The sequence below is a fragment of the Neltuma alba genome, unplaced genomic scaffold, assembly GCF_004799145.2.
Source record: "Neltuma alba isolate B1F8T4 unplaced genomic scaffold, ASM479914v2 tig00007148_pilon, whole genome shotgun sequence".
In the NCBI taxonomy this organism is placed as follows: domain Eukaryota; kingdom Viridiplantae; phylum Streptophyta; class Magnoliopsida; order Fabales; family Fabaceae; genus Neltuma; species Neltuma alba.
Window position 1 is genome coordinate 30,438 of NW_021634690.1, and position 27,986 is coordinate 58,423.

Consider the following 27,986-nt stretch of genomic DNA (forward strand, 5'->3'; position numbering starts at 1 on the left):
TTTTGAGGCAAATCGAGTTCCAGTGTACTTAGAGCTCTAAAACAATTCGGAAAGCGAGAGGGGATAGACCATTGTCATCGTAAAGACGTAAACGTTGTTCCAAGCTAGACCATTGTCATCGTAAACGTTGTTCCAAGCTATAATAACACTTTCTGTAAAGAAATGTAAATAGAGAAAGTGTGAGGCTTATGCTTCTAATGCCTTTTCTTTTCAATGTGTTATAAACATTCGTCTTTATGAATGTAAAAGGTCTTGATTGTAGAATCTTAGTCTGGAAAACGTTTAGTTGAATGCCTATAGCTTGGACAGCAACATGGCTAGTTCCTGATCAGACATCTTCACTTCTGAGTAAGCTCCCAATGATGCTGCAAGTCTTGCAGCTAATTGATGTTTGCACTACAACACACCAAGATATATGTGAAGCAAACAAATTACTTGAACAATTTTGTGAAAAGTTTATTATTAACTCATCTAATAAAAACACCTGCAAACTACTAAGTTTGAGTTTAAGGTTTTGCCAATGCAGAAGTTAGAAGCAAGATAAGCATGGAGAAGCAAGGATGTGGACTCACACAAAGCTGTTCTGTTCTGTTGACGACGTCATAGAAGAAGGAATAACAGGAGCAGAAGTTCTCAGGAAAACATAGATACTCCTCTTTTCTTCTGGATTCTCCCATTACCTGGATAACACACAAGTTCGAGTTGTCAAAACTCTATTCGACATTATAAGCATTCAACTACTACTATGGCCAAAATGGTTAAGGCTTGTAGGGAGTTTTTCAATTATTGTCTCGTTAAACGCAAAGATTTTGTTAATAATTCAGTAATATGAATGTCAATATCAATATAAAATAAAGAGACAAAAATCTTATAACAGTCGAAACTCAGTGCCATATTCGGATGTATAGAAATTAGCAAACAGTGATTGCCAACTTGAAATCAGCACACAGGCTGAATGCGCCTTCTCTGGGTGTACCTAATCAGACCATATGACGAAACTCTTTCCAAGTCCTTTCAGATATCCATAACCTTTAATGCAAAGTGACCAGAATGTCCAAATTGCTATTCTCGAAACCTCCCGGGGATGACTATGAATACGAAAATGGAGGGGGAAAAATCGGATTATTCCTGAGTTTCCTGGCATTTCTTGGAGATAGAATGGGAATAATGGAATCAAACCTGGAAGATGGATCTTCCGCTGGGCTCCCCAGAAATCTTCTTGACACCTCTTTGATCCAAAATTCTGGCGGCTCGCTCAAAGTTCTTGCCAAATATGAAGTGCAATCTGGGTTCAAAAAGCAAATGAGTTGTTAAACACGAGTGAAAACCCATTCATTGTTCAACAAATGACTTCAAAACCACGAAACAAAAGAAATCTACTGACGTCCATAGATGATCATCGGTCACTGTGGCCAACGCAGTTCGATAACAATAATGCCGTGCCGCGTTTGACATGCATGATTGAAAAGCCAAAGTCAAATTTAGGTAAACAATCAATATGCAATATCAGCAACAGAACTATAGAGGTAGGGGAGAGAGAGGCGGACCTGAACGTTCTGACTCAATTTCCTTCCAGATTGCCTCTGCCACCAAATTGCTGGCGCTCATTTGCTTATGATCTGAGAAAGTGAGTGATGATTCCAAGAGAAGCGTGCTTTGAAAGTGGGTCGTGGGATGGGATGGATGGATGTTGGAACTTGGAAGCGTGAGAGGGGAATAGTGTCGGCGATAGCATGGGCCACAAACTGTTTGACTGAATGCCTGAAAGAAGAAGGGGCATTATATCCGTAAAGATGTTGTCACAGAGCAAGCTCGCAGGGCGAACCCCTGTAGCTTGAACAGCTACGGATATTGAGCCGTTCATCGGACTTTTGATGTTTGTTGGAAGTCGGCAGAGCATTGTATTACTTCCTCCATGCCTTATATTATTCAGAGTATGTTTGGATGAAAACCAAATTATGATTTTAAAAGTGTTTTTTATGGTATACGAGGTAAATATGTGAAAGAGTTTATCTCGTTTTGTGAAAAAATGCTTTTGAGAAGCATTTTTGGGTGCTTCCAAACATCCCCTTAAACCTATTATCACCTTTGATGAGATTTGAAACACCTTTCTAATGTTTCATTAAATTTTGTCAAAAAAAGAATCTTATATTTAGACCCAATCCATTATCATTAAAAAATTACATTTATGTCGGCGAAAAAAAAACCATTTATGTCAATGCATTTGGCTAAAACAAATTACATTTGTGGCATAATGGCACCTATTCACCTCCACCTTGGCTAAAAATCCTGTCGATCTTGTAACAAGAAAAAACATGTTTTCTATCAGCAATTTTTGATGTTTAATTGGGTCTATCCTAAATTAAGTATACATGAGTATTTTTATTTTCACTTTTATTTTTTGCCAGCATTTTCATTTATTATTGAATTAAATACATTTATCTCTAAATTTCCTAACTTTGTCCCCCCCCGGGGGCAAAAGAATAGAAATCATGACAATGTTTGTTGTTCCCGTTCCAGGGAATGGATTTTTTGGAAATTTTAAAAGTAACCAAATTAATTTCTGATAAACATGTCATTGTCCCCAAAAAAAAAATGAATTTGTTGATTTAGAACATTAGAACACATGTTTGTTCAATATCAGATACTAACACTTGAAATTCACTAATCATTGAAATATAAAATTACTAGTTCAACGTGGATAGATATTTTTTTTAAAAAAAAAAAATAGTTTCGAGCCAAAAAATAGTTAAACAAAAACAATTTTAATACACACACACACACACATCTATGGCAAAGACGATGGATGCAAATAATTAATTTTAATAAAATAAATCAGATCACCAAATGTCTTTCAAATGCCAGAATCATAGTTCATTATCATGACCCTGCTCTTAAATTACCACTGGTCATGCCCATAGAAGGAGATCAACATGATTAGAAATCAATCAAATTGAAATTTATTTTCTTACCATCTCAAAGAACCTGAGAAACAAAATTGAGATCAGCGACCTAAAAAAGAGAACTCAAACTATGTACATGCTTATTGGCATCAATGATAATTTTTCAGTAACCACTGTTACCATCCCTGAAATTTCATCCCTTCTTCCAAAGGATCCTCAGCCTGCATGCATGCACCTACATCACTCATCTTCATCCATTTATTAGTCCGATGATATCATGTAGAGACATGGGAAGATCTATTCTTCAGGCAGCTTTAGGAAAGATACTCTGTTCCGTTTCATTTCTATTTAGGGAGAAAATATCCATAGGAGCACTTATCGAGCCGAGAGCATTTTTCTTAACTTTGAAGGTGGACTTCTTTCGGTGATCAAGATACACTACTATAACAGTAATGTCATCATGGAAAAGTCTTCTTACTCCCTTTTTAATTTTCTTCATGTCATTATATCTCATCTCTCTCTTCTTTGCAGCCGAATCAAGAGCAGCTCTTACCAATCTCTTGGCAATCCCCTGATTGATCGATCCAGAAACATAAGTTAGATTCAATTTAATAACTGTGTAGTGCAGTTCAATATCATTACAAGTATAAAAGCATCTTATAGATAAGACAAGGAACTTACTGCTCTTGGATATTTGTACACAATCTGAACCGCTTCTTCATCAGTTAATTGTTCCCACAGGCCATCTGATGCAAATATCAGAAACAAATCTTGTGACCCAAGCTCCCTGACAATGACTGATGGTTCAGCTGTCATTACAGGACGTTTCAAAGGAAGAGGGTTGCCAAATTTCTGGAAAAAAGGGTCTCTACAACAGTCAGGGTTCTTGAGATACACGTCACCTATAGATCTTGACACCTGCAGAACAAAAAGGTTTAGAACTTCAGAATTTAGATCGTCTTCCCGGACCTTTTTCATCACAGTTGCTTTTAAGAGTTGGAGTCAAACACATGCAATAAAAAGGTTAATATGTTGAGTGTTGATAATTTTTTGATAAAATGCTGGACGTACATTTAAGTTCATGACAACCATAGAATTAGGTTAAAGGGGACTAGAAGATTGGAAGGGAAATCGTAGATAACATGTGTGGAATTTTAAAATCCCTAAAGTGAAGAGAAGGATAAACATATAATAATGTGTTTCATTTCTGACATATACGTTTATCTCTCTCCACAATTTAGTAGGAATTACATAAGAGATTCAAACTAGTACTCATTTACTCAAAATTTGTGTTATTTGTCCGCATTAACACTCTGATGTATAAGCTTTTATTTTAAAGCACAAAGGCTATGAAAAGTAAAAGAATGTGAGATATACAAGCAAATGCTCTCGCTGAAACCTAGGAGGATATCAAACATAATGAATCTCTGGGGAAACAAGGGAGGGCTATTCCACGATTCTATCCATGACCACAAGTTCACAGCGGTTATTACCATTAGACACGCATGTCTGACTATAACGATCATGGACTAGGGCATGGTTGACTGTAAATAGATAACCAGAGTGAGAAAGTCAATCTATCATCATCATATATTAAACAAAAATTTGATTAGGCATTTCTTCTAAAAGCATGTTTAGATAAAAGGTTGTGTCAGGAAAAATTAAATAAGCAAATCAACGAAAAAAAAAAAGGCCCTATACCTGTATGATGCCTTTAATCCTCCAAGTTCCGCGACTAAAAACCACTATCTGTTCATCATCAGGATGAAGAGATTCGACCTCTCTCCTCACCTCCTCAATACATACATTATGGTCAGTTGACAACCGTTGTGCCACCACCGAATGATTGTGGCCCACCATAGCTCTCCGCCCAAGAACTACTCTAGAATCACCAAGGTTCGCAACATATAATAGATTGTCAGAAATTGCACCAACGAGACAACACGATCCTACGGAAGCAATTCGGGGACTTGTGTGCAACGATTTCTTCACCAAGCTCAAGAAATCATCCTCGATTGCATGAAACGCATCTTTTATCACATCCACTGATAATCCCCCATTTTCAACGGAAAATTCTAGAAAAGAGTAGCAAATAACTAGTAAGCAGTGCTCATAGATTCACACAACTTCCCTTCAATTTACGAAAATTTTCTGAAATGCAACCTAATCAATCAAGGAAAGAGCAAATTACTTTGTAAATAATGAAAGAGGCGTTTGTTAACAAATCTGGAAGCTTCAGGACCGCCGTGGCCATCATAGACACCAACGTAGGTGGCGGAGGGAGAAGTAAAGACTTGGCTCTGATCTTCGAGGCTGGAATTGGCTTGAGCGACGGCGATGGAGAAATCACCAGAGGCGTGTGGCTTCAATTCCGAGTGCCAGAGAAGACCATCGCATTCATCCCCAAGCCCGCCAAAACAGTGTTCCAGCAAGCCATGAAACGAACGCATCATCATCATCTTCACGTATATAGATAAACAGATACAATTAAATACTCATAAACTTGAGCTTGATGAAATCGAAAGGGTTTATATCTGTGTGAAGAATGAATGGTAAGGTTTTACAGAGGTAAAATAGGCAACGAAGAAATAGAAACCACGGGGTTTTAGGGTGAGAAGTCAAGAGTACAGAGGAAAGTAGGAGTGTTCTGCCGCGTAAGAACGAAGAAGACGGACTAAAGTGGCGCCTTTTATAGGTGACGCGTGCGTTCTGTATGCGCGTTGGGAACGGTTCAGTTCCCAAAGAAGGTGTCCTCATCTGGTGGTTTTGTTAAACCCCCTTCGGCTCCTGGTATTCATTTTTCTTAATTTATTATTATTATTATTAGAGTTTGGTCGTATCACCAACATGACTAATTTTTTATTCATGAATACAAAATTCATGATTTTTATGGATAACCACCAAATAAAAATATTTGAATGCGAATGGTAATAATATTCAAATTGATACGTGGCAAATATGACAACGGAACCATCTATTTGGATCATGCTCTCTCTTTGTTTTTATTTTTTTTAATTATAATTCACTTCTTTATTATATCTTACATTCCAAATCATAATCTCACGTTTACGAAAGATTTTTTTTTTTGGGTAACTTTTATGAAAGAGTTAGAGCCCCTTTGATTTAACTCTCTTGCAAACCCGTAATACTCCTTCGGTCCTTAATATAGGACCCAATTGTTGAGTTGGTATTGGTCCTAAATATAAGACCCATTTCTCATATTTATCAATTTTCTCTAAATTACCCCTATGGATACTCCCTCAACCATAATCAAGTAGAAGAAGGGGAAGGGGTATTAAAAAAGATGATTATGGTGTTTTAGGAAAAATATGTCACTTTTCTTATAATTAACTAACTTATCTAACTTTCTTAATCTAATCAAATTAGGTAAATGGGTCTTATATTAAGGACCGGAGGAGTAGTAATTTTAATCCCGTTATCATTAAAGGCATGTTTGGTTGGACTTAATCATGATAATAAAAATTGTATTGGTAATCAAATTGCACATTTTTTTTGGTAATACTTATTTCTGAGGAGGTGTGTGAATGTTTGTTGCAAACTATGATGCTTTGTAAATTGTCTATTTTATCTCAGAATTTTTGTTTACTAAACACAAGCATCTTCTTATTAAAAATAATCATGTTCAAGTAGCCGTTGAACACTAAATGTAAACATTTTTTTTAATAAGAATTGAAATTTTTGCTGTATTATGAGAGACTTGCTGCTTTCTGTTGGTCTTGTTGGCTTACAAGATTTAGGCTAATTCGGTAAGACTGATGCTTCTATTTACATTTTATAATAAAAAAGTTTATTAAGTTAGTTATTTGTAATAAATATGTGTTGTCTTTCTTAAAATATTCTTACTAATCAAGTGTATTGGCCATAACTATTATTATTACAAGGATTATCTTAAAAAAAATAGATTAATATGAGAGATAAAATTGATTGGGGTCTTATATTTAATACTAAAATAAAAATCAAACAAGTTCTTATATTAAAAACCGGATGTAGTAGTAGTTTACAAAAGTGGGGAACGACAGCTGGGGAATTAAAAAAAATTGATGACATTTTAGTCTTATAAATTATTATAAACATTTTACTAAAGTCCTAATGCCGCATTTGATTTGCTGGAAGCAATTTGATAGAGATGAAAACGAAAACGAAAATGGAAAAAAAATCGTATTTTTAAGTTAAAAATTTATATTTAAATATTCTCACTTAGTTGTGGGATAATTTTTTTTCATTTTTAGAATTTCTGGGATTCATATACAATTGGCTAATTATTTAAATTTTAATACGAAATACGTAATGCGCAAAATTAATCTTGTGTAATTTTATATTGTATCATTTAAATATTTCCAATTAAACGGTGGGATTTAGGATGGGCATGCAAGGGTCAAGGGCTTTTTCTTGCCATCAAAAGGTTAAGGGTCTAAAATCTCTTAACGTATCAAAAAATATTTCCAATTAATGACTTGTTAAAATCTTTTCCAATTTTTTTAGTACAATATCTATATCTATATGCAGATGTTTAAAAAAATTTTGGCTTCATATGCATAATAATAATGCAGCTCATCTTGATTGACTTCAATTTTTTTAGGGAAACGACTTCATCAAGTAACACATAAAGGTATCATCGTCATTCGCATTAATTGAATCATGGTCACGTAAATATGATTCGTACGTATTTTCTGATCTTCCTGATTCCATTGTCCATTAATTTATATCATGCCTAGGATTTCTGTTTATTGGCTGGTACTGGGATTTATAATCACTCTCTGTTCTTTTTAATCACGTTGCATGTTCTCCAACAAAATCACAATTCTTTATTTTTTGGTGAACAAAATCGCAATCCTTATGGTATGGGAACAAGAAAACACAACGCTCTCATTTCATAGTCACAAGTACGAGTAAAAATGCTAGCATGCACCAAATTTTATCAATACAAATCCGCATGACTACGGAAAAAATGCAACTTCATGGTATTTTTCATAACCACAAAAACAGCAATACAACATCTAAAACAACGACATTACCCTTTATGCAGATGCAACATGTCCACAAACTTCATGCAATGCGCATTGGCTTTTCTAGTTTACAAATATCTCTCTTCTACAGAACGGGCAATCGCCACATTTTCGAACCCATGGATCCAAACAGACAGAGTGGAATCTGTGCCCACATGGCAAGCGTATCAGCTTGTCTCCATCCAGAAAAGTTTCTAGGCATATGCCACAATCCTGCAGTACTATAGATTCCAGTTCTTCCGTTCTGTGTTTCCCTGTTGCCAAATACTTCCATATGCAAACGGTCTATGGCCTCCTGGTTGAGTCCTGGTGGTTTTTTGTTCACTTCATGTGAGAGTTGGGACCTTTCCATTTGTAAAGTTAAGTCAGTTAATGAGAAACCCTCAGCTAAACCAGTTGTTGATGATTCACTGCTCTCTTCATCCCTGAAGTTAGTATGCCTCATGTCGTCAATATCTAGAGAGGCTCTACCTCTTTGCCTAAGAAAAACAAGAGGGAAGCAAAGACATCTATTAGTGCCACTTAATCATAAAATGACACCAAGAAACAGCAAAACGACGAGACACCAATAGTTGCATCTAAGATATTGGCTCCCTATCAAGCTGTGAAAAGCCGTATATATCCCAAATTAGTTGCTCGATTTTGTTTCGTTCCCGGCCCCTCCGGGGGGGGGAGGAAAAGAAGAAGACCGTGTATTACACAAAATATGAGAAGTAAACTGCACCATCTGATTTATAAATAGCTAGACATGTCATACATATTTATAATGATATATTGATCAGGTTAGGCTATATGATATTGATACTGGATCATTTACCCAGATCCGTTCTTCACATATTCAGACAGGCACATAGATTACATTGACACTTACCAGCTTCTCTGTTTCACAGATATAGAAGTACTGTATATCAAGATAATAAGCTACCAGATGCTTCTAAGCTGTACCGCATGTCCATGTGCCACAACAAACTAAGAAAACAATGTGTTAAATGCAAACCTGTTTCTGGACGGAGGTGCTGCACTCAGCCTCTGAAGGAGTCTTGCCCTTGCATGTACCACAGCTACGGGTAGCCTGTCATTGCCAGTCACTCTAGGGCCCCTGAAACTGCTAACATTTTCAGCAGAATTGCTCGTGTTTGAAAGAGATCGGTTATGCCACCGGTCAAGTCTAGCTGATTCCCGCTCCTAAGGAAACGAATATAGTAAGTTAGGAGACTCAGACCATAATAGTCAAACTCAAACCTCGGTATAAAAGATCAACACTACTATCAATTTCCTACCAACGGAAAGAAGTGAACAAATGACAATTCTGTAATGCTTTGAGGAATGACAAAAGTTAACAAACAAAACCAAGGGCATATTCACATTGCCATATAACACCAAACCCATAAAAGGGGGGGGGGGAGAGAGAAAAAGAAAAAAAGCTTAGCATAGTTAACTAGAAAAAACACATTAAACATCTAAAAACTTTTAGCTCAAAGAAGATGCAGAAGGCCGCTTGACTGACAAGTAAAACTCCATAGCACACTATAACTTAAAAGGCTAATCCATGAAGGCCTCGAATGCACAATGATCTTAACATTTGGGCGACCTTCTCAAATTTTGTGATATATTATGAGCTATCGGATGGTGAACTTGAGCTCTACATCGTCCATGGTCCATGCCCAAACCTTAACCCAAAATAGATCCAGTCGATAAGATTCAGGGATAACATTAATGGGGGAACCAGATCTAAGTGAGGCATTGAGCTGGGTAAAACTTGCAACATGGACCCTCGATACATCCCTAAGCCGAACGTTAAGCTTTATAACAATTGCAACATCAAACAAAACCAAATCCTTGAAGAGCCCCTCTTGTATGCTTCCTTTGGTACGTAGGAAGAGTTCCACGATGGAATGGGAAAATAATGAAATCCTGTAGACTTGCATCCTCACCAGATCGTTGATTTCCTAATTGATCCAGTTTCAAACATAAATAAAGACACGGAAATGCGTAAAAGAACTTATACTAGCTTTCTGATAGCCATCACTTAGAAGTTAGATCAATAATCCAATTCCATGAAAATCCAGGAGCTGTTCATGCCCAAAGCTGACAGCAGGTGTCTAATTAACCAATTGCACGCAAAATTTCACCCAAAGAAGTACCGTAGCTCGACTTTTATCTAAAAGTCTACTCCCTTCGATCTTCTTTCAGAGAAATTAAGCCTATAAAAATGTTATTAGAAAAAAAGGCTTACCGTGGAGGACAAACGATGGAATAGCCGCTGCGTTGGCGTGGACCGTCGGAGAGTCTCACCATCACTGAAATCGTGTGGATGGTGATGATGGCGACGGTTATTAACATCGAGGTGAAAGTATCTATCGGGCAACGAATCGTTCCCAAGATAATCAGAGGCTCGTCCCAAACGATACCTCCGATTGTAGAATAGCTCCGAAGCACTCGTCATGCACTAGCAAACCCGAATCGATCTCTCTACTTCAGCGGTTATGCCGAATCTGAGAGGAAACAGAGCGAAAATATTGTATCTAAGCGCAAGGAAGGTTTCTGTGAATTTCGCGCTTCACAGTGATGCTGATAAATCAACACTGTTTCTTCCCCTGCTTTTCCGAGAAGCGGAGGGGAAAGCGCAGCGAAATGGAATAACTCATTTGAAAAAGAAAAAACCAGAGAAAACACAAATAACAATTAATAATTTATTGAAAGAGCATCGTAATTACAATGCGTTGTAACTAGTAACTACCTCTCCAAAAGACCATTTATTATGCATAATTAATATGGAGACAAAATAAATTAATATTTTGTATTCAGAATAAAAATAAATTTCTTATATTACTTCCGATCTTTAACGTAAAAGCTCGTTTGACTTTTATTTTGATTTTAAATATAAGACACAAATTTATTTTATCTTTTATATTTATTCTTTTTAAAGATAGTCCTTATAATAATGATAGTTCTAACCAATATATTTGATTAGTAATAATATTTTTTTAAAAAATTTATTTATTACAAATAATTAACATAATTAATTTTTTTAATCTACTTAAATTAATCAACTAGTTTTTATATTAACAACACAAGATTTTATAACTCTTATATTTAGAAAGAGGGGCGGTGATGCATAATTTTACCATCAAAGCCAAGTGATCAGAATACAATTTGTGGTGGTGGTACTTTCGGCTATATTTCTCATTCTCTGGTTGTCGCGTCTGCAGAATTTTCTCGTAAATATAACAGAACGTTTTTTTTTTTTTGGGGTCACAACGTAAATATAACAGAAGTTGATGGGGACGGCATCTCAGAGCATTCTTTTAGATACATTCCTAAAATAATTTATGATGTACCAGCATTCTGAACTATTTTTTTAACTACGTCTAGCACGTTAAGAATGTTTTTTAATTTTATTTTATATATTTAATAATTTAAAGTGCTGAATGTATAAAGAAAATTTAAAATGTTAGATACACTTAAAAAAATACATGATAAAATATTTTAAAATACTAGATATATTTTTTTTAAAAAAAACTTAATATGCTATACTTATGTTAAAAAAAAAAAACTAACCGGTATGCGTCCATCTTTCTTAATCCTGGCAAGTTCATATAACCTGAAAAAATAGAAGCAGAAAATTTTGATATTTGCTCTTCTTTTTTTTGCCAACAATTTTGATATTTTCTCAAAGCTCAGACGTTTACAATTTACTTCTTCAGCTAATATATCAAATGAAGCAGCGAGATTGTTTTTAAAAAAATATTTTTATGCATATTAATGAAAATTACTACCTCGGGTCCTTAATATAAGATCTTGTTTGACTTTTATTTTGGTCCAAATATAAGACGTCAATATATTTTGTCTCTCATATTTACTCAATTTTTTCCAAGATAATCCTTCTAATAATTATAATTCTAGTTAATACACTTGATTAGCAAGGATATTTTAGAAAAGATAACACATATTTAGGACAAATAGCTAACTCAATTTACTTCTTTAATCTCCTCAAATTAGTCAATTGACTCTTATAATTAACACCGGAGGTAGTATTTCGGAAGCAAATCAGAGAATGAGTTTTATAGTACGCCCAGGAAAGTGCATGCTAAAGAACAAATTCAGATGAATAACTGCACCCCAAGGGCGCAGGTAACTGTAAAAAAATAATTCTTGATCAAAATTATTTGGCTTGATAAAAAAAAATAATTAACACAATAGAAAAATCCTAAAAATTTTTATATTCGAGGCCTAAGAGAGCATCTTTCTAGAATGTGGCCAACAATGAAAAGCATATCGAACTCTCAATGGCAGGCAAAAATTAAAAAAGATCTAACACCCCAATGAGGTTAACCGTTGAACGGAGGCAATAATCATATTGATAGTCTTCGCCAAGGCCAAAACCGCGGGCTCCCCACTCTCTATTCCTAGCATATTCTGAACATATTTATGGTCTTATCCTTATCCATCCATATTTCAAGTACAACCAAATAGTAATTACTCCTTTCTATTTAAATACGATCACCTATCCTAATTATAAGAGCTAGTTGACTAATTTGAGAAGATTAAAAAAGTAAGTTAAATTAGTTATTTATAATAAATATGTGTTGTCTTTCCTAAAATATCTTTACTAATCAAGTGTGTTGGTTAGAACTATCATTATTAGAAGTACTATTTTATGAAAAAAAAAATACATAAATATGAGAAACAAAATGGATTGAGGTCTTATATTTAGGATCAAAATAAAAGTCAAACGAGATCTTATATTAAGAACCAGATATAGTATAATACTCCTCCGGTCCTTAATATAGGACCCAATTCTTGAGTTGGTTTTGGTCCTAAATATAAGACCCATTTCTCATATTTATCAATTTTCTCTAAATTATCCCTATGGACACTCCCTCAACCATAATCAAGTAGAAGAGGGAGAGGGGTATTAAGAAAGATGATTATGGTGTTTTAGGAAAAATGTGTCACTTATATCATAATTAACTAACTTACCTAATTTCCTTAATATAATCAAATTAGTTAAATGGGTCCTATATTAAGGACCGGAGGAGTACTATCTCTAGTTCTAATTATAAAACCTCATTTATAGTCTACAAACAAAATCTTATAATTAAGACCGGGGGTGGTACATATTAAAATTATGCAAACCAAACAATTTATTGCTGTTACTAAATAATTTTTGAGTTAATATTACCCAGATATTTTTTGAGTTAAACTCATATTTTCAATGAATTTTGGTTTTCATTCTTATAATTTGGTTTCATTGTTTTTCGTCTCTATTCTATACTTTACATTGTGCAAGACATTCATCCCTACAAGTTCATAAGAACTTAGATCTAAGTCTAACTGATTTTTTTTTTTTTTGGAAAAAAGGCAAGCTGAGGCTTGGAAAGGTCTCGCAAGAGACTACAAAACAAATACAAAAAACACAGAGCCAGGCGGGGTGCTATTGGTCTCTCTGGAGGTCTTCGGCAAACACGTGCCAGCATCCACTTGGAACGTCCGGAAATAAGATCAACTCCTCTGAGCTCACGTGTCCCTTTCGCGCAAGAAAATCAGCACACCTCAGGTTCTCTCTACGTGTGTGTCTAAGCTCCGTCTCTCCACTTTGCAATAGAAGGCTTCTAACCTCTCGGAGTGAACTGCTTATGGAGCGGTCTGTTGCGTAGTCTCTTGTGAGCATATTAAAAACGTCCAGCGAGTCAGAATATATCAGAGTTTTCTGGAAACCCAATTTATGGCCGAGCTCCAGTCCGTGTTTGATCGCCATTAACTCTGCTTCTCTGACAGAACATATACCCAGAGATTTCGTAAATCCCATGATCCATTTTCCTTCATGATTTCGAATTAATCCTCCACATGCCGCTTGTTGATCATATCTTACCGAGCCATCAACATCAATTCGAACTGCATCTTGTGGCGGTGGTGTCCATCGTGTTTCTTGATCCCCCACCTCCTTATAAACTTGGTGATAAAGCTCATTGTTTATCACTTGTTCCATGATGAGGTAAGAGCATTGGTGCACAAGGTCCGATGTAGATCGTGTGGTTCCTTCGAAGACATATTGGCACCTAGAAGTCCATAGAATCCAGCAGCCCAAACTAAATACTCTGTTCCAAGGATTGGTGCGAAGAGATTTTTTTCCCGGGCTATTTCGAGTGTTCCACTTGAGCCATCCCTGCAAATTACCAGAAAAGAAACTAGCAGTGTGGTTAGTTAATAACATTTGATACCAAAAGTTTCTAGCTCTCTCACAATCTCTTAGTGTGTGTAAAATACTCTCCTCATTCTGACACCGAAACGGGCATTCACTCGAATTTGAGAGACCCCATTGAGCTCTTAGTGAATTTGTGAGTACTCTCTCGTGAGATAATTGCCACATGAAAATTTTAACTTTTTCGGGAATCCGCCACTTCCAAATCTGTTTACAAATGGATTGATCTGCTATTGCTTCTTCCTTCATCAGGAACTTATACGCAGAGTTGACAGAAAAGGCCCCATCCAGAGCAGGTCTCCACTGGAAGCTATCTTCGTGACCAGGACTTGGGGGTTTCAGTCTTCTTAGAATATTAACGACCCACCGTGGAAGCTTTCCCAGCCATCTGGAGGTATCCCAATATCCAGAGGGAGTAACATGCTCGCCAACTTTTTCAGATGTATTGATTCCCCTTGGGTCGCCTACATAGGAGATTAGGGGTCTAGCCAGTGGTGTCCATAGATCTACCCAAAAAGCTGTGTTTCGGCCATTATGAATTTTCCTCCCCAGCCCAGAAACAAAACGGTCCCAGGCACCTCGGATAGCTTGCCATGTTCTTGATTCTGTCTTTTTCTTATTAACACTTGGCATCTCTGCAGTACCGCAACCATATTTTGCCTTCAATATTTTTACCCATAGCGCATCGTCCTTCATCAATAACCCCCAGCAGAGTTTAAGAGTGAAAGCTTGATTTTGTTTCACCAGGTTTTTTAGGCCTAGGCCGCCGGCTTTTTTCTGTTTAGTGACTGTCTCCCAAGATACAAGGTGTAGTTTCCTTGTGTTTTCTTCTTGTGACCAGAGGAAACACCTGCTGATTTTTTCAAGCTCCTGTAGGGTCCCTTTTGGAAGCATTTGAGAATGCATTTGGTAGCTTGGTAGAGCTGATAAAACAGCCTTAATAAGGATAGATCTCCCTGCCATAGTAAGGTGTCTACACTTCCACAGGGATAGTTTTCTTTTAGTTTTCTGTATCAGCTGCTTAAAAGTCTCCTTAGTAACCCTTTTATGAAGTATGGGGACTCCTAGGTACTTCCTTAGATCAGCTGTCAGCCCAATACCAAGACTCTGACTGAGTTCATTAGCCTGGTCAATGTGAATATGTTTAGAGCAGAACATCTTTGACTTTGTCAAGTTGACTCTGTGGCCCGACACCTTACAGAACTCCCCTAAGACCCGTCTGATTTCCTCCATTTGGTTCATGCTTGCCTCTGTAAAGAGAATCAGATCATCAGCGAAAAATAGGTGTGAGATTGCCGGTCCATTGGTTCCAAACCTGAGGGGTTTCCATCTCTTGGCTAAACATTCAGCTCTGATAGTATGGCTTAGTCTCTCCATACAAAGCACAAAGATATAAGGGCTCAATGGATCACCCTGACGGATTCCCCTAGAGGGCTTGAAATTTGGGCTTTCTTCCCCATTCCACAGTACTGAAAAAGATGCGAACTGATTTAATTCTACTGACGTGGCATTAACACCGTTAACTAGGCTTATATATATAAACTGCTAACTAGAACTAACGTGGCTTATGTGTAAAAATCAAAATCAAGACTTATGCATTAATAAGGACTTGGAATGAGTATAAGGATCTGGAATGAGTTTAACAATTAAGAAGCAATTAGAACTTTTTCTTTAAGAAGTATTTATAATATGTTCATGCAAATAGAAGCAATTAAATCAGAGAATAAGTTCTATAGTATACGCCTGTGAAAGTGCATGCTAAAGAACAAATTCAGATACACGTTTGAAAAATTAACCAGTGGTTATAAATTCTTGCCTGTTCGTGACAATTTGAGAAATGCTTTCTCTTGAAATGGATGATAATAGCAATATCCAAACAATTTTTATCTTCTTTGACAGTTTTAGTTTTGTAACCGTGCGTTAATAGGGAGTAATGAATTGCCATATGCGTATTCATTGTACTGGTATAAATATTTTGGTTCAACACCCTAATTTTATTTTTCAGATGCATCTAACATCCTGATCTTATTTTTTTTGTTGGTACTAACCTATATGAAGCATGCATGAATTATTGGCAGGAAAATAAAGCCAATGCAATAAGTTAATTTGCCATACATGATACATCCTGCTTGGAATTAACCATATTTTTATCTTAATCAAGTATCATTAAAATTTTGTCAATCTCTTGAACCGGAGCCATATTTTCTGCTGTATCTGCGCACGTAATGCTCCCAGCTTATTTTTTTTCTTCCCATCATCCTTTGCAGAACATTACAAGTTATTCCTTTTTAATAGTACCTCCAACTATTAATATAAAAACTAATTAGGTTTGAATTTAATTCTAAATTCTAAATTTAAAACCTCAATTCATTTTGCCTCTTAAATTCATAATTTATTACTATCTCCGGTCATACTTATAAGAGCCATTTGACTAATTTGAGGAGATTAAGAAAGTAAATTGAGTTAGTTATTTATCCAAAATAGGTGTTGTCTTTTTTAAAATATCCTTACTAATCAAGTATATTGACTAGAACTGTCATTATTAGAAGGGTTACTTGGAAAAACAATATATAAATATGAGAGACAAAGTAGATTAGGCTCTTATATTTAGAATCAAAATAAAAGTCAAACTTGATCTTATATTAAGGATCGGAGGTAGTATTTCAAGTATACTATTGATTATACATATTAACGAAATTTTTATTAATGATACTTTAAGAAAATTAACTTATATTTGTTACAAATAATAAACTAAATAAATTTTATTAATGTACTTAAATTGGTTAAATACTTTTTATATTAACCAACGCATGGCCGATCCAAATGCACGCATGGCCGATCCAAATGCATGGTCTTCATAGCTTTCTAAGAATATATATACACGTGTCGACTCAATATATACCGTTGATGAGGTCTTTCGTTTCATAAGGCACCCAGATACAAAAATGAGGTGACAGGTACAGGCAAAAGCAGAAGAAGATACTCATGATCAATTTTTTCTTTTATCAACAAGAGTTAGTTCAATTAGTAAGGAGTTCACTCATAACCTACAAGATGATGAGTTCAAATCCTACTATTGATGTAAGGACCTTGTTAACGGGCGATTTGTAAACACCTTTGTAAGCGTTTTTTAAGTTTGAAGGAAAGTTTTAATCCTGATCGATAAGGTTTCGAAACTCAACTTACTTAAACCTTTTTTAAACAAAAAAAATTCTTTTTCTAAAAAGCACACGTGTTGGTAGCTAACTGGTAGCTAGCCACAGCATTAGATAAAAATTATTTTAGCTTTAACAAACTTGTTTTCATATGCATGTGTATTTCCTCTTATATTCACATCTAAGTACTTCAAAACTAAAGAAGGGATAGTGTCATGCTTGATTGCGGGTAGATGTGATATAATTTACTGGTTAAAATGCAAATTTGTCCTAAAAACCCAAAAAAAAAAATTAGTTTGAGATTACCCCCCTAAAATGGAGTAATGTTGTCCTTCAACATTAACGATCAACGTCAATTTCTTTAATGATCAATATCAATTTTTTAATAAGATGTAATTACGTTTTGAAAACTTCCAACACAACATTGGGGCCGAAAAAATCAGAGACAATATTGGTCTTAAATAAAAATTTTCAAGACAATTCTGTATTTTAACTCTAATTAATTCGGTGTGCAAATAGAATAAATTTTCGATTTTGCCCATATTCAAATAGAAAATTTTGATTATTATATTGCATTCTTTCTCATAATCAATGACTCTAAATATGAATGATATCGAAAAGAAGCTTAATTAATATATATATACACACACACTATAAAGTGACTAATATAAAAGCCATTGACTCTTCAAGAAACTCTTCTTATATTTAATATAAGATTTATTTAACTAATTTGATTAAATTAAAAAAATTAGATAATTTAGTTATTATATAAATCACTAAATATAAAAAATAAATATTATATTTAGAACGAAAATTAATTTAATAATTAAGTTCTACAGTAAAAATTAGAGGAGTATTATAATTTTCTGATGGTTGCAATCAGCCCATTTTTTGTTGAGCCCATACTGATTTTAGATTCTAGTTGCACCTCCATAACATGCTCCTAACTTTTTATTTGCCGTACCACCACTCGTATGGAAAATCGAAGGTTCCTTCGTGCTCCTAAGACCGGCAGGAATCCGATAATTTCCTCATCGGTTTAAGTAACGTGCACCTGTCGACCCAATGCATCGTAGGATTGCGTTGGCGGGCCCATCACGTGGCTCATGCATATAGCAGTACTTTTCCAAGTTCCATACCCTATATATAATTTCAGGCCAAAACAAAATCTATATATAATTATGCTCCTTTTGATCTTTAATATAAAAATTTGTTTAATTTTTATTTTAATCTTAAATATAAGACTCTAATCTACTTTATCTCTCATATTTATTCATTTCTTCTTAAGATAGTTCTTATAATAATGATAGTTTTAATCAATATATTTGATTAGTAAGGATATTTTAAGAAAAATAACTAACTTACCTAATTTTTTTAATCTACTGAGATTAGTTAACTAGATTTTATATTAAGAGTAATATTATATTATACTCCTTCAGTCCTTAATATAAACTATTTAACTAATTTGATTAGATAGATATAAGGAAGTTAGGTAAGTTAGTTAATTATAAGAAAAGTAACGTTTTTCCCAAATACCATAATCATCTTTCTTAATACCCCCTCTCCCTCCTCCTCTACTTGATTATGGTTGAGAGAGTATTTATAGGGTAATTTAGAGAAAATTGATAAATATAAGAAATGTGGTCTTATATTTAGGATCAAAACCAACTCAAAAATTGGGTCCTATATTAAGGACAAGAGGAGTATTATTCTCACTTGCTGACACACAGTGTATCTTTGGCTAATTATATTACAATGAAAATTATTTAAAAGCTCAGGACAATGCGAGTACGTATACATAGACTCAGTACAGCCTCATGGGATTGAGATGTTCGAAGAACTCTCCGTAATAAGCATCACAGAAAAGTGAATTATGATTTCAAAAAATAAATTTCAAAAGTTGGGATGGTTGAGATCATGGTCGTTTCTGAACCAGCAAGTCAGAGTGAAGGTGGCTGCACTTTCAGGCACGTCCTTCATAACCCACTCTTGCCCTTTCGGGACAAATATTCCCGTCCTCGGATGGGGGACCCACCGTCCCTCCTCCTCCGCCACCTCCGCCATCTTTCTCTTCACAGCTTCCTCCTGAAGCCTCGTACCTTTCTTCAACCTTCTGGCATCTTTGCTCAGCTCACTCTTTCCTCTGTATAATGAACTTCTCACACAATTCATTCCGGCCGATAATAAGCGTTTAGAAGAAGTTTACATGGTAAGCATTTGAAGAAAATATTCAAAGAAATCAAATACCTGAGGTGCAACAACTTTGGTTTGGTGATGATGCCTGTTCTTGCCACCATGAAGAGAATTGCCATAGGCAATATGTGAATAATGCAATATTAGTATGTATTGCGTTGGGTTTCGATCCGATTTATGAATCTCTCTCGGATGATCAAAACGCTGTTCTGAACTTGCTAGGAATCACAGGTGAGAGGTTAGTATTTATAATCACGACCATGCAAGTACTATTGCAACAACTACGGATGCACGCAAGAGAATAAGTTCCAATATAGTACTGAGAAAAGCACAAATTCATATTCATAAATATAGGTTCCACTGGGGGAGGTTTGAAAAGTAGTCTGCGGTTACAGGCAACGCTGAGCGTCAAAAGTGGCTTTATTTATCTACTCATATTGGATGGATTGTAGGGGGACGAATTAGGGCCGTTTGGAAAGGCTTATTACAAGCTTTTCAATCTTGATTTATAAAATACGGGATAAATTATGAGAAAAATTTTGTCTCAGTTTTATATAAAACTTATTCGCAAATAATTTTAAACGTGATGGCAAATAGGACCTTAATGAAAACAGAATGAAATGAGTTCCGGTGCTGAGCATACGGATGAGTATTAAAAACTCATTACTACTTCCTACATCTAAATTTAGTGCCTATTTAGAAGGATGTAGGATATTGTAAAAATAAATTTTTAATTATGATTCACAAAATCTGAGATAAATTTTGTTTCGGATTACAAGAATAAGTGCTTTTGGATTATTAGGATTGGATTTTATTTTTCTGTTTTATTCTTTTAAAAATATTTTAAAATAATTTTTAAATTTTAAATTAAAAAGATAAAAATATACGGTATGGTTCTTTCATCACAATGAGCATAATGGTCGTCACCGCTGAAATTGATTCTATTTGCTAAAATACGCGTCCATTGTGGTTAAAATGGGATCTCAATGGAAGTTTCTTCAAAATAACGAAGGGAGAATTAGTATAAGATTCTAAAGAAAAAAATTATTATGAAATAAATCTTATAAATTATTATTTTTTATTCTAAAACTAGTTTATTCAAATTGTTGTTAAGATTTTTTAATAATAATAATAATTTTTTTAGGATCCCATTATAATTTTTCCGATAAAAAATGTGAGAGATTTGGACGGACATTAATTAATAGGCACTCGGGCAGCATCGCTTAATTCTCCTTTACGCGCTCTCTGCTTTTTCTCGTTGCCCTCTCTTTCTTGGACCCCGCTCCATTGCCTGCTTCTGCCAAGTTTCTTGCCAATGAAAAGGACGGAATGAATGAAATCACCTCACCTATCTTTCCTGAAAATACAATTAGTGGAATTCTGTACATTCTGTACTCTGCATTCCTCCACATTCCAATTTGAATTTGCAAAACATTTTAGGTAAGGATTAAAAAAAAAAAAAAACTCCCATTGTGAATGCTAATTTCGATTAAAAAAGAATTGTGTTGTTTTTTTTTGTTCACACGACTTATTTACATTTAATTAATTTCTTTTTTCTACTTTTAATAAGAAAAAGAATTGATGCTTTACCAAGTTTTACATACATGCAAAATTTTTCAACCTCTTTGGTGACAGGTAATTAACTTAAAATTTATATCATTGATATATAGCAGGGTTAAATTTCCATTGTTACTTGTAATTTTTGTTATAAAATTTTTTTCCCAATGCCGTGACTTCGAATTTTATTGAGAAATATTTAAGTTTTTACATAAATTTTTATAAGGGTTAATAATATTTTTAATTCCTCAAATTTTACGTCATTTTAATTTTACGTTTTGAAGCTTCCAACACAACATTGAGGCCGAAAAAAAATCAGAGACAATATTGCTCTTAAATAAAAATCTTCAAGACAAATTTGCATTTTAACTCTAATTAATTCTGTGGGTAAATAGAATAAATTTTTGATTTTGCCCATATTCAAATAGAAAATTTTGATAATTATATTGCATTCTTTCTCATAATCAATGACTCTAAATATGAATGATATCGAAAAGAAGCTTAATTAATATATACTCTCTCGTTCCTTATTATAAGAGACATTGATGCTTATGGATGTTCCTATATATAAGAGACACTTACAGTTGTCTCTACTTTTTTGTGTTGATTTACTATTTTAGCCATATTTATTATCTCCAATTCACACCTCTCCTCCCTCCCACTTCTCTTTCTTTTAATAATTAATTGTTCTCTCTCATGCTCTCTCTCCTTATTAATGAGGGCATTTTTGGAAAAATTATACTTTTTACACATTAATGTTTTTAACTAATTTTAACTGTTTTTTGATCAACGTTTTCGGTTATTTGTCTCTTATAATAAGGAACGGGGGAGTACATTATAAAGTGACTAATAATAAAACCATCCATCTCTTCTAAACTCATTTTATTTTTAATATAAGACCTATTTACTAATTAATTAAATTTAAAAAATTAGATAAGTTAGTTAATTATATAAATTAACAAATGAAAAATAAATTTTATATTTGAATTAAAATCAATTTAATATTAAATCTTATGATAAAAATTGGAGGAATATAATTTTCCGATAGTTGCAATTGAACCTTTTTTTTTTTTGAGCCCATAGTGATTTTAGATTCTAGTTGTACCTCCATGACACGCGCCTAATTTTTATTTACCGTACCACCACTCGTATGGAAGATCGAAGGTTCCTTCGTGTTCCTATATAGTACTTTTCGGGTCTTAATATAGAATCTAATTCTTAAGTTGATTTTAGTTCTAATATAAGATCCATTCTCATATTTATCACTTTCCTCTAAATTACCCCTATGGATATTCCCTCAATCATAATCAAGTAGAAGAGGGAGATGGAGTATTAAAAAAGATGATTATGGTGTTTTAGGAAAAATGTGTTACTTTTCTTATAATTAACTAACTTATCTAATTTTCTTAATCTAATCAATTAGTTAAATGAGTTTTTTATTAAGAACCGGAAGAGTATATAAGACCAGCAGGAATCCGATAATTTCTCGTCGGTTTCAAATAGCGTACACCTGTCGACCCAATGCATCGTCGGATTGCGTTGGCGGGGCTATTAAGTGGCTCACGCATATACAGTACTTTCCAGCCAAGTTCCCGTATAATTTCAGGCCAAAATACAATCTATATATAATTATACTTTTTCAGTCTTTAATATAAGACCTATTTAATTAATTTGATCAGATTGAGAAAGTTAGGTAAATTAGTTAATTATAAAAAATATAAAATATTTTTCTTAAAACACTATAATTATCTTTCTTAATATCCTCCCTTCCTCACTTATTTGATTATGATTAATGGAGTATTCATAGAGGTAATTTAGAAATATCGATAAATATGATAAATAGGTCTTATATTAAGGACAGAAGGAATATTATATTATCATTCTCACTTGGCTAATTATATTACAATAAAATTATTTAGAAACGTAGGACAATGCGACTACATATACATAAACTTAGTATAGCTCATAAGATTGAGATGTCGAAGAACTCTCCATAAAAAATAAAAAAAACTACTTCCGTCATAATTACAAGATATTATTTATAGACAATAAATAAAGGCTTATAATTAGGATCATAGGTAGTGTCATAGATAAGTGAATTATGATTTCAAAAAATAAATTTCAAGAGTTGGGATGGTTGAGATCTGGTCGTTTCTGAACCAGCAAGTAGGAGTGAAGGTGGATGCATTTCCAGGCACGTCCTTCATAACCCACTCTTCCCCTCTCGGGACATATATTCCTGTCCTTGGATGTGGGACCCACACTGTCCCTCCTCTTCCTCCGTCACCTCCGCTATCTTTCTTTTCACAGCTTCCTCCTGAAGCCCCACATCTTTCTTCACAACCTTCTGGCGGATCTTGCTCAGCTCACTCTTTTTCCTCTGTATAATGATCTTCTCACACAATTCATTCCGGCCGATAATAAGCGTTTAGAAGAAGTTTATATGGTAAGCATTTGAAGAAAATATTCAAAGAAATACTCCTCTGGTCTTAAATATAAAACCATTATATTAATGTGTATAAGAGTCTTATATTTAGGACAAGAGGAGTAAAAATTACCTGAGACGCAACAACTTTGGTTTGGCGATGCTGCCTGCTCTTGCCACGGAGAGAACTGCCATAGGCAATATGTGAATAATGCAATATAGTATGTATTGCTATGCGTTGGGTTTCGATCCAAGTTATGAGTCTCTCTTGGATGATCAAAACGCTGTTTGTGAACTTGCTAGGAATCACAGGTGAGACGTTGGCATTTATAATCACGACCATGCAAGTACTATTGCAACAACTACGGATGCACGCAAGAGAGTAAGTTTCCAATATAGTACTGAGAAAAGCACAAATTCATATTCATAAATATAGGTTCCATTGGGGAGGTTTGAAAATTAGTCTGCGGTTACAAGCAACGCTGAGTGTCAAAAGTGGCTTTATTTATCTACTCATATTGGATGGATTGTAGGGGGACGAATTAGGGCCGTTTGGAAAGGCTTATTACAAGCTTTTCAATCTTGATTTATAAAATACGGGATAAATATATGAGAAAAATTTGTCTCAGTTTATATAAAATTATTCGCAAATGATTTTAAACGTGATGGCAAATAGGACCTTAATGAAAACAGAATGAAATGAGTTCCGGTGCTGAGCATACGGATGAGTATTAAAAACTCATTACTACTTCCTACATCTAAATTTAGTGCCTATTTAGAAGGACGTAGGATATTGTAAAAATAAATTTTTAATTATGTGAGATAAATTTTGTTTCGGATTACAAGAATAAGTGCTTTTGGATTATTAGGATTGGATTTTATTTTTCTGTTTTATTCTTTTAAAAATTATTTTCATCTATACAAGATCTAAAATAAAGATACTTTCTTAATTATCATTTTTTTAAAAAATAATTTTTAAATTTTAAACTCAAACAGATAAAAATATACGGTATGGTTCTTTCATCACAATGAGCATAATGGTCGTCACTGCTGAAATTGATTCCATTTGCTAAAATATGCGTGCATTGTGGTTAAAATGGAATCTCAATAGAAGTTTCTTCAAATAAAGAAGAGAGAATTACTATAAGATTCGAGAAAAAAAATTATAAAATAAATTTTATAAATTCTCATTTTTTATTCTAAGATTTGTCATTATAAGTTAATTAAATTATTATTATGATTTTTTAATAATTATTATTTTTTGTTTAGAATTCCATTATAATTTTTCCGATAAATGTGAGAGATTTGGACGGACATTAATTAACAGGCACTTGGGCAGCATCGCTCAATTCTCTCCTTTACGCGCTCTCTGCTTCCTCATTGCCCTTGCTTTCTTGGACCCTGCTCCATTGCCTGCTTCTGCCAAGTTTCTTGCCAATGAAGAGGGAGGGATGAATGAATGAAAAAAAAAGAATTACAATAAGGTTCCAAGTAAAAAAAATAATTAAAAAAAAGTCTCAAAAGCTATTATTTTTTACTATAAAACTTGTTATTATAGACTGTTAAAGACTAAAATTAAAATGAAATCAAATTTTAGAGATTAAATTGGTGTTAACTTTTTTTATAATTATTACTACCCCCGATCCTTAATATAAGAGCCAATTTGATATTCAATTTGGTTTTAAATATAATATTTTAATTCACTTTTTTTTTTCTCATATTTATCTATTTTTTTAAGATGATTCTCGTAATAATTACACATGTCAAATATTTTATAAAATAATATTTTAACTAATACATATAATTAGTAATAATATTTTAAAAATACCTATTTATTATAAATAACTAAATTAAAAATTAATTTAATTAATTTAAATTAATTAACTAATTTTATATATTTTATATATTAAGAATATAAATACAAGGAGGCAGTATTTAATTTACTAACCTAACCATGACATGTAATGTGCGGCAGGGCACTTTGTCCCCGATGTCACGCGCTAGGTCCTCAAACATCCGGAACAGGGTCCCGGGTCACCATGACTCACGCGTCACGCGTGTAGGGGAAGAACAGACATTGTCCCGAAATTAATAATAAAAAAACAAAAAACAAAAATACCAATTAACAGGTGGCCGACGACGTCGACGCGCTGTGAAATCAGAGGAAGAGAGATAGAGACGAGCGAGTGAGTGAAGCGAGTGGAACTGGCGATTTCCTCTCCGATCCAAAATTGTTTCGCGAGTGAGAAACGGTGAGCACCAAACCCTAGCTTCCCAATTTCCGAGCGTTTCGTCCCACTCGCGGGTTTTCCCACTCGCCTAAATTTCAAATTGCAGAGGGCCGTGATCATTCCACCTATAACTCACCAAGAGGTTTTCCTCTCTTCCTCACTCTCTCCCCTCTCTTCATTTTGTTGTTCTGCTGTCGCAATTTGTGTAGTAAAGAAATGATGATTCACATGCTTTGTGAGAAACTGAGAATTCTCTTGATTGCTTAGTGAGGCTTTGTTTGCATAGAAATGCTGGCAGTGAAAGCTACTGACATAACTTTGACATAGTTCCTTTTCTTGCTAGGTAAACATATGTTGACCTCAGAGTTCTGTGACGTAGTGGTCTGGAATTTATGGAAAAGAAACAAATATTTGATGCCATGATCTCATGTATTGATTTCAAGAACAAGACTAATGACCAATTGGTGGAGGTGCCTAATTGCAGCTAATATAAAAGCTTAGAACTCAATTTAACTGTAGATAAGAGTTGACAAGTGAGAACCAAGACACATTATCAGGGGTGAAATGTGATTTGAAAAGAGAAAAGAGATGTATGCTTGATTGAAACTTGAAAGGTAATTGTGGATTGATCAATAAGATCATGGAGTTCTTTGGATTGCCGGTAATAGTGGTTTGTCTTTTTGATTGGTTGTTCTTAAATGGCATTTAGTTTGAAAAGTTTCAAAAAACTTAATGGACAAAGATGATGGACAACATCAAGGGCATACTGTTATGTTTTTATTTGAAAACATGGTACAAAATGATCAAGGAACTTCATGTTTTAGCCAAGCTAGAACCACTACACTGTATTGTTATTTATCAATCTTGCTTCCGGAAGCCTTTTTTTTTCTTTTTTCTTTTTTTTTTTGATAGAGATCTTGCTTTCGGAAGCTTATGCCATGATTTGTTGTTAAATTTATCACAATTATAACGAAACATCCTTATTTTATGTGTAGCATACTAGCGTCAAGTGTACATTATTTCTTTACCTTTTTCTCCGGAGTCATTGTAGGTTATGATTTTTTATGACTAGATCTCATCATTGTACTGATAAGATGTTATTTTGTTGAAATATTAATAACAGGCCAGAGCAGTGTGTCTGCTGATGCAATGAGTAAAATATGGTTGATGCTTTGCATGAAGTGCATCACACAGGTGGTGATCTTGTTGTTAACCCTAAAAGGATGTTCTGTTGTATGAAGGGGACAGAGATTTTGAGCCACACAAGGGCATTGAATTTGATTCTCATGAAGCAGCTTATTCATTTTATCAAGAATATGCCAAATCTATGGGATTCACCACTTCAATAAAAAACAGCAGGCGTTCAAAGAAAACCAAAGAATTTATTGATGCCAAATTCGCATGCTCTAGATATGGATTTACTCCCGAGTCAGATAGTGGGAGCAGTCGAAGGCCAAGTGTAAAGAAGACAGATTGCAAAGCCTGCATGCATGTGAAGAGAAGGGCAGATGGAAAGTGGATAATTCATGAATTCATAAAGGAGCATAATCATGAACTTCTACCAGCTTTGGCATATCATTTTCGGATTCATAGAAATGTGAAGTTAGCTGAAAAGAATAACATTGATATATTGCATGCTGTTAGTGAACGTACCAGAAAGATGTACGTTGAAATGTCTAAGCAATCTAGTGGCTGCCATAACTTTGGGTCTCATCTCAGTGATGTAAATTATCAGTTTGAAAGAGGCCAACATCTGGCTTTGGACGAGGGAGATGCTCGTGTTATTCTTGAGTATTTTAAGCACATTCAAAAGGAGAATCCTAACTTCTTTTATGCTATTGATTTGAATGAAGAACACGCTTGAGAAATTTGTTTTGGGTTGATGCAAAAAGTAGGAGTGATTATGTCAGTTTTAATGATGTAGTTTCGTTTGATACTTCTTACATCAAAAGCAATGATAAGTTTCCATTTGCTCCTTTTGTTGGAGTGAACCATCACTTTCAGCCCATATTGCTTGGATGTGCATTGGTTGCTGATGAGACCAAACCAACATTTGTTTGGTTGATGAAGACATGGACTAGAGCAATGGGTGGGCAAGCTCCTAAAGTCATAATCACAGATCAAGACAAAGCCTTGAAGGCATCAGCTGAAGAAGTCTTCCCAAATGCACGCCATTGCTTTTCTCTTTGGCACGTACTTGATAGGATACCTGAAAATCTTTCTATGGTGATAAAAGGTATAAGAATTTCTTGCCGAAGTTCAACAAATGCATATTTAAGTCTTGGACAGA

At 34.4% G+C, this 27,986-nt stretch overlaps 5 protein-coding genes across 5 annotated transcripts; 1 reads left to right on the top strand and 4 right to left on the bottom strand.

The window, feature by feature from the left end:
• Positions 1 to 195: 195 nt before the first annotated feature.
• Positions 196 to 1,805, bottom strand: LOC114751899 (zinc finger SWIM domain-containing protein 7-like). Its single transcript, XM_028940590.1, has 5 exons — positions 1,548 to 1,805; positions 1,385 to 1,406; positions 1,180 to 1,285; positions 573 to 680; positions 196 to 396 (listed from the first exon to the last, which is right to left on the bottom strand). Exons 1-5 carry the CDS (start codon positions 1,606 to 1,608, stop codon positions 295 to 297), a joined length of 399 nt encoding a protein of 132 aa, XP_028796423.1. The 5' UTR covers positions 1,609 to 1,805; the 3' UTR covers positions 196 to 294.
• Positions 1,806 to 2,805: 1,000 nt separating this feature from the next.
• On the bottom strand, positions 2,806 to 5,385 carry LOC114751895 (probable protein phosphatase 2C 63). Its single transcript, XM_028940582.1, has 4 exons — positions 5,095 to 5,385; positions 4,605 to 4,978; positions 3,585 to 3,821; positions 2,806 to 3,474 (listed from the first exon to the last, which is right to left on the bottom strand). The coding sequence occupies exons 1-4, from the start codon at positions 5,360 to 5,362 to the stop codon at positions 3,208 to 3,210; spliced, it is 1,146 nt and encodes a 381-aa protein (XP_028796415.1). The 5' UTR covers positions 5,363 to 5,385; the 3' UTR covers positions 2,806 to 3,207.
• A 2,381-nt stretch (positions 5,386 to 7,766) lies between these two features.
• On the bottom strand, positions 7,767 to 10,530 carry LOC114751896 (probable E3 ubiquitin-protein ligase RHY1A). The gene is made up of 3 exons (XM_028940583.1): positions 10,167 to 10,530; positions 8,928 to 9,115; positions 7,767 to 8,409 (listed from the first exon to the last, which is right to left on the bottom strand). Exons 1-3 carry the CDS (start codon positions 10,374 to 10,376, stop codon positions 8,016 to 8,018), a joined length of 792 nt encoding a protein of 263 aa, XP_028796416.1. The 5' UTR covers positions 10,377 to 10,530; the 3' UTR covers positions 7,767 to 8,015.
• Positions 10,531 to 19,183: 8,653 nt separating this feature from the next.
• On the bottom strand, positions 19,184 to 19,602 carry LOC114751900 (uncharacterized). Its single transcript, XM_028940591.1, has 2 exons — positions 19,538 to 19,602; positions 19,184 to 19,433 (listed from the first exon to the last, which is right to left on the bottom strand). Exons 1-2 carry the CDS (start codon positions 19,600 to 19,602, stop codon positions 19,184 to 19,186), a joined length of 315 nt encoding a protein of 104 aa, XP_028796424.1.
• A 7,254-nt stretch (positions 19,603 to 26,856) lies between these two features.
• LOC114751901 (protein FAR-RED IMPAIRED RESPONSE 1-like) lies at positions 26,857 to 27,978 on the top strand (the record flags this gene model as incomplete). Its single annotated transcript, XM_028940593.1, is given in 4 exon segments — positions 26,857 to 26,877; positions 26,919 to 27,549; positions 27,552 to 27,923; positions 27,926 to 27,978. Coding segments are annotated over 4 exon segments (1,077 nt in total), but the record flags the coding sequence as incomplete, so codon positions are not given.
• Between the last annotated feature and the right edge of the window lie 8 nt (positions 27,979 to 27,986).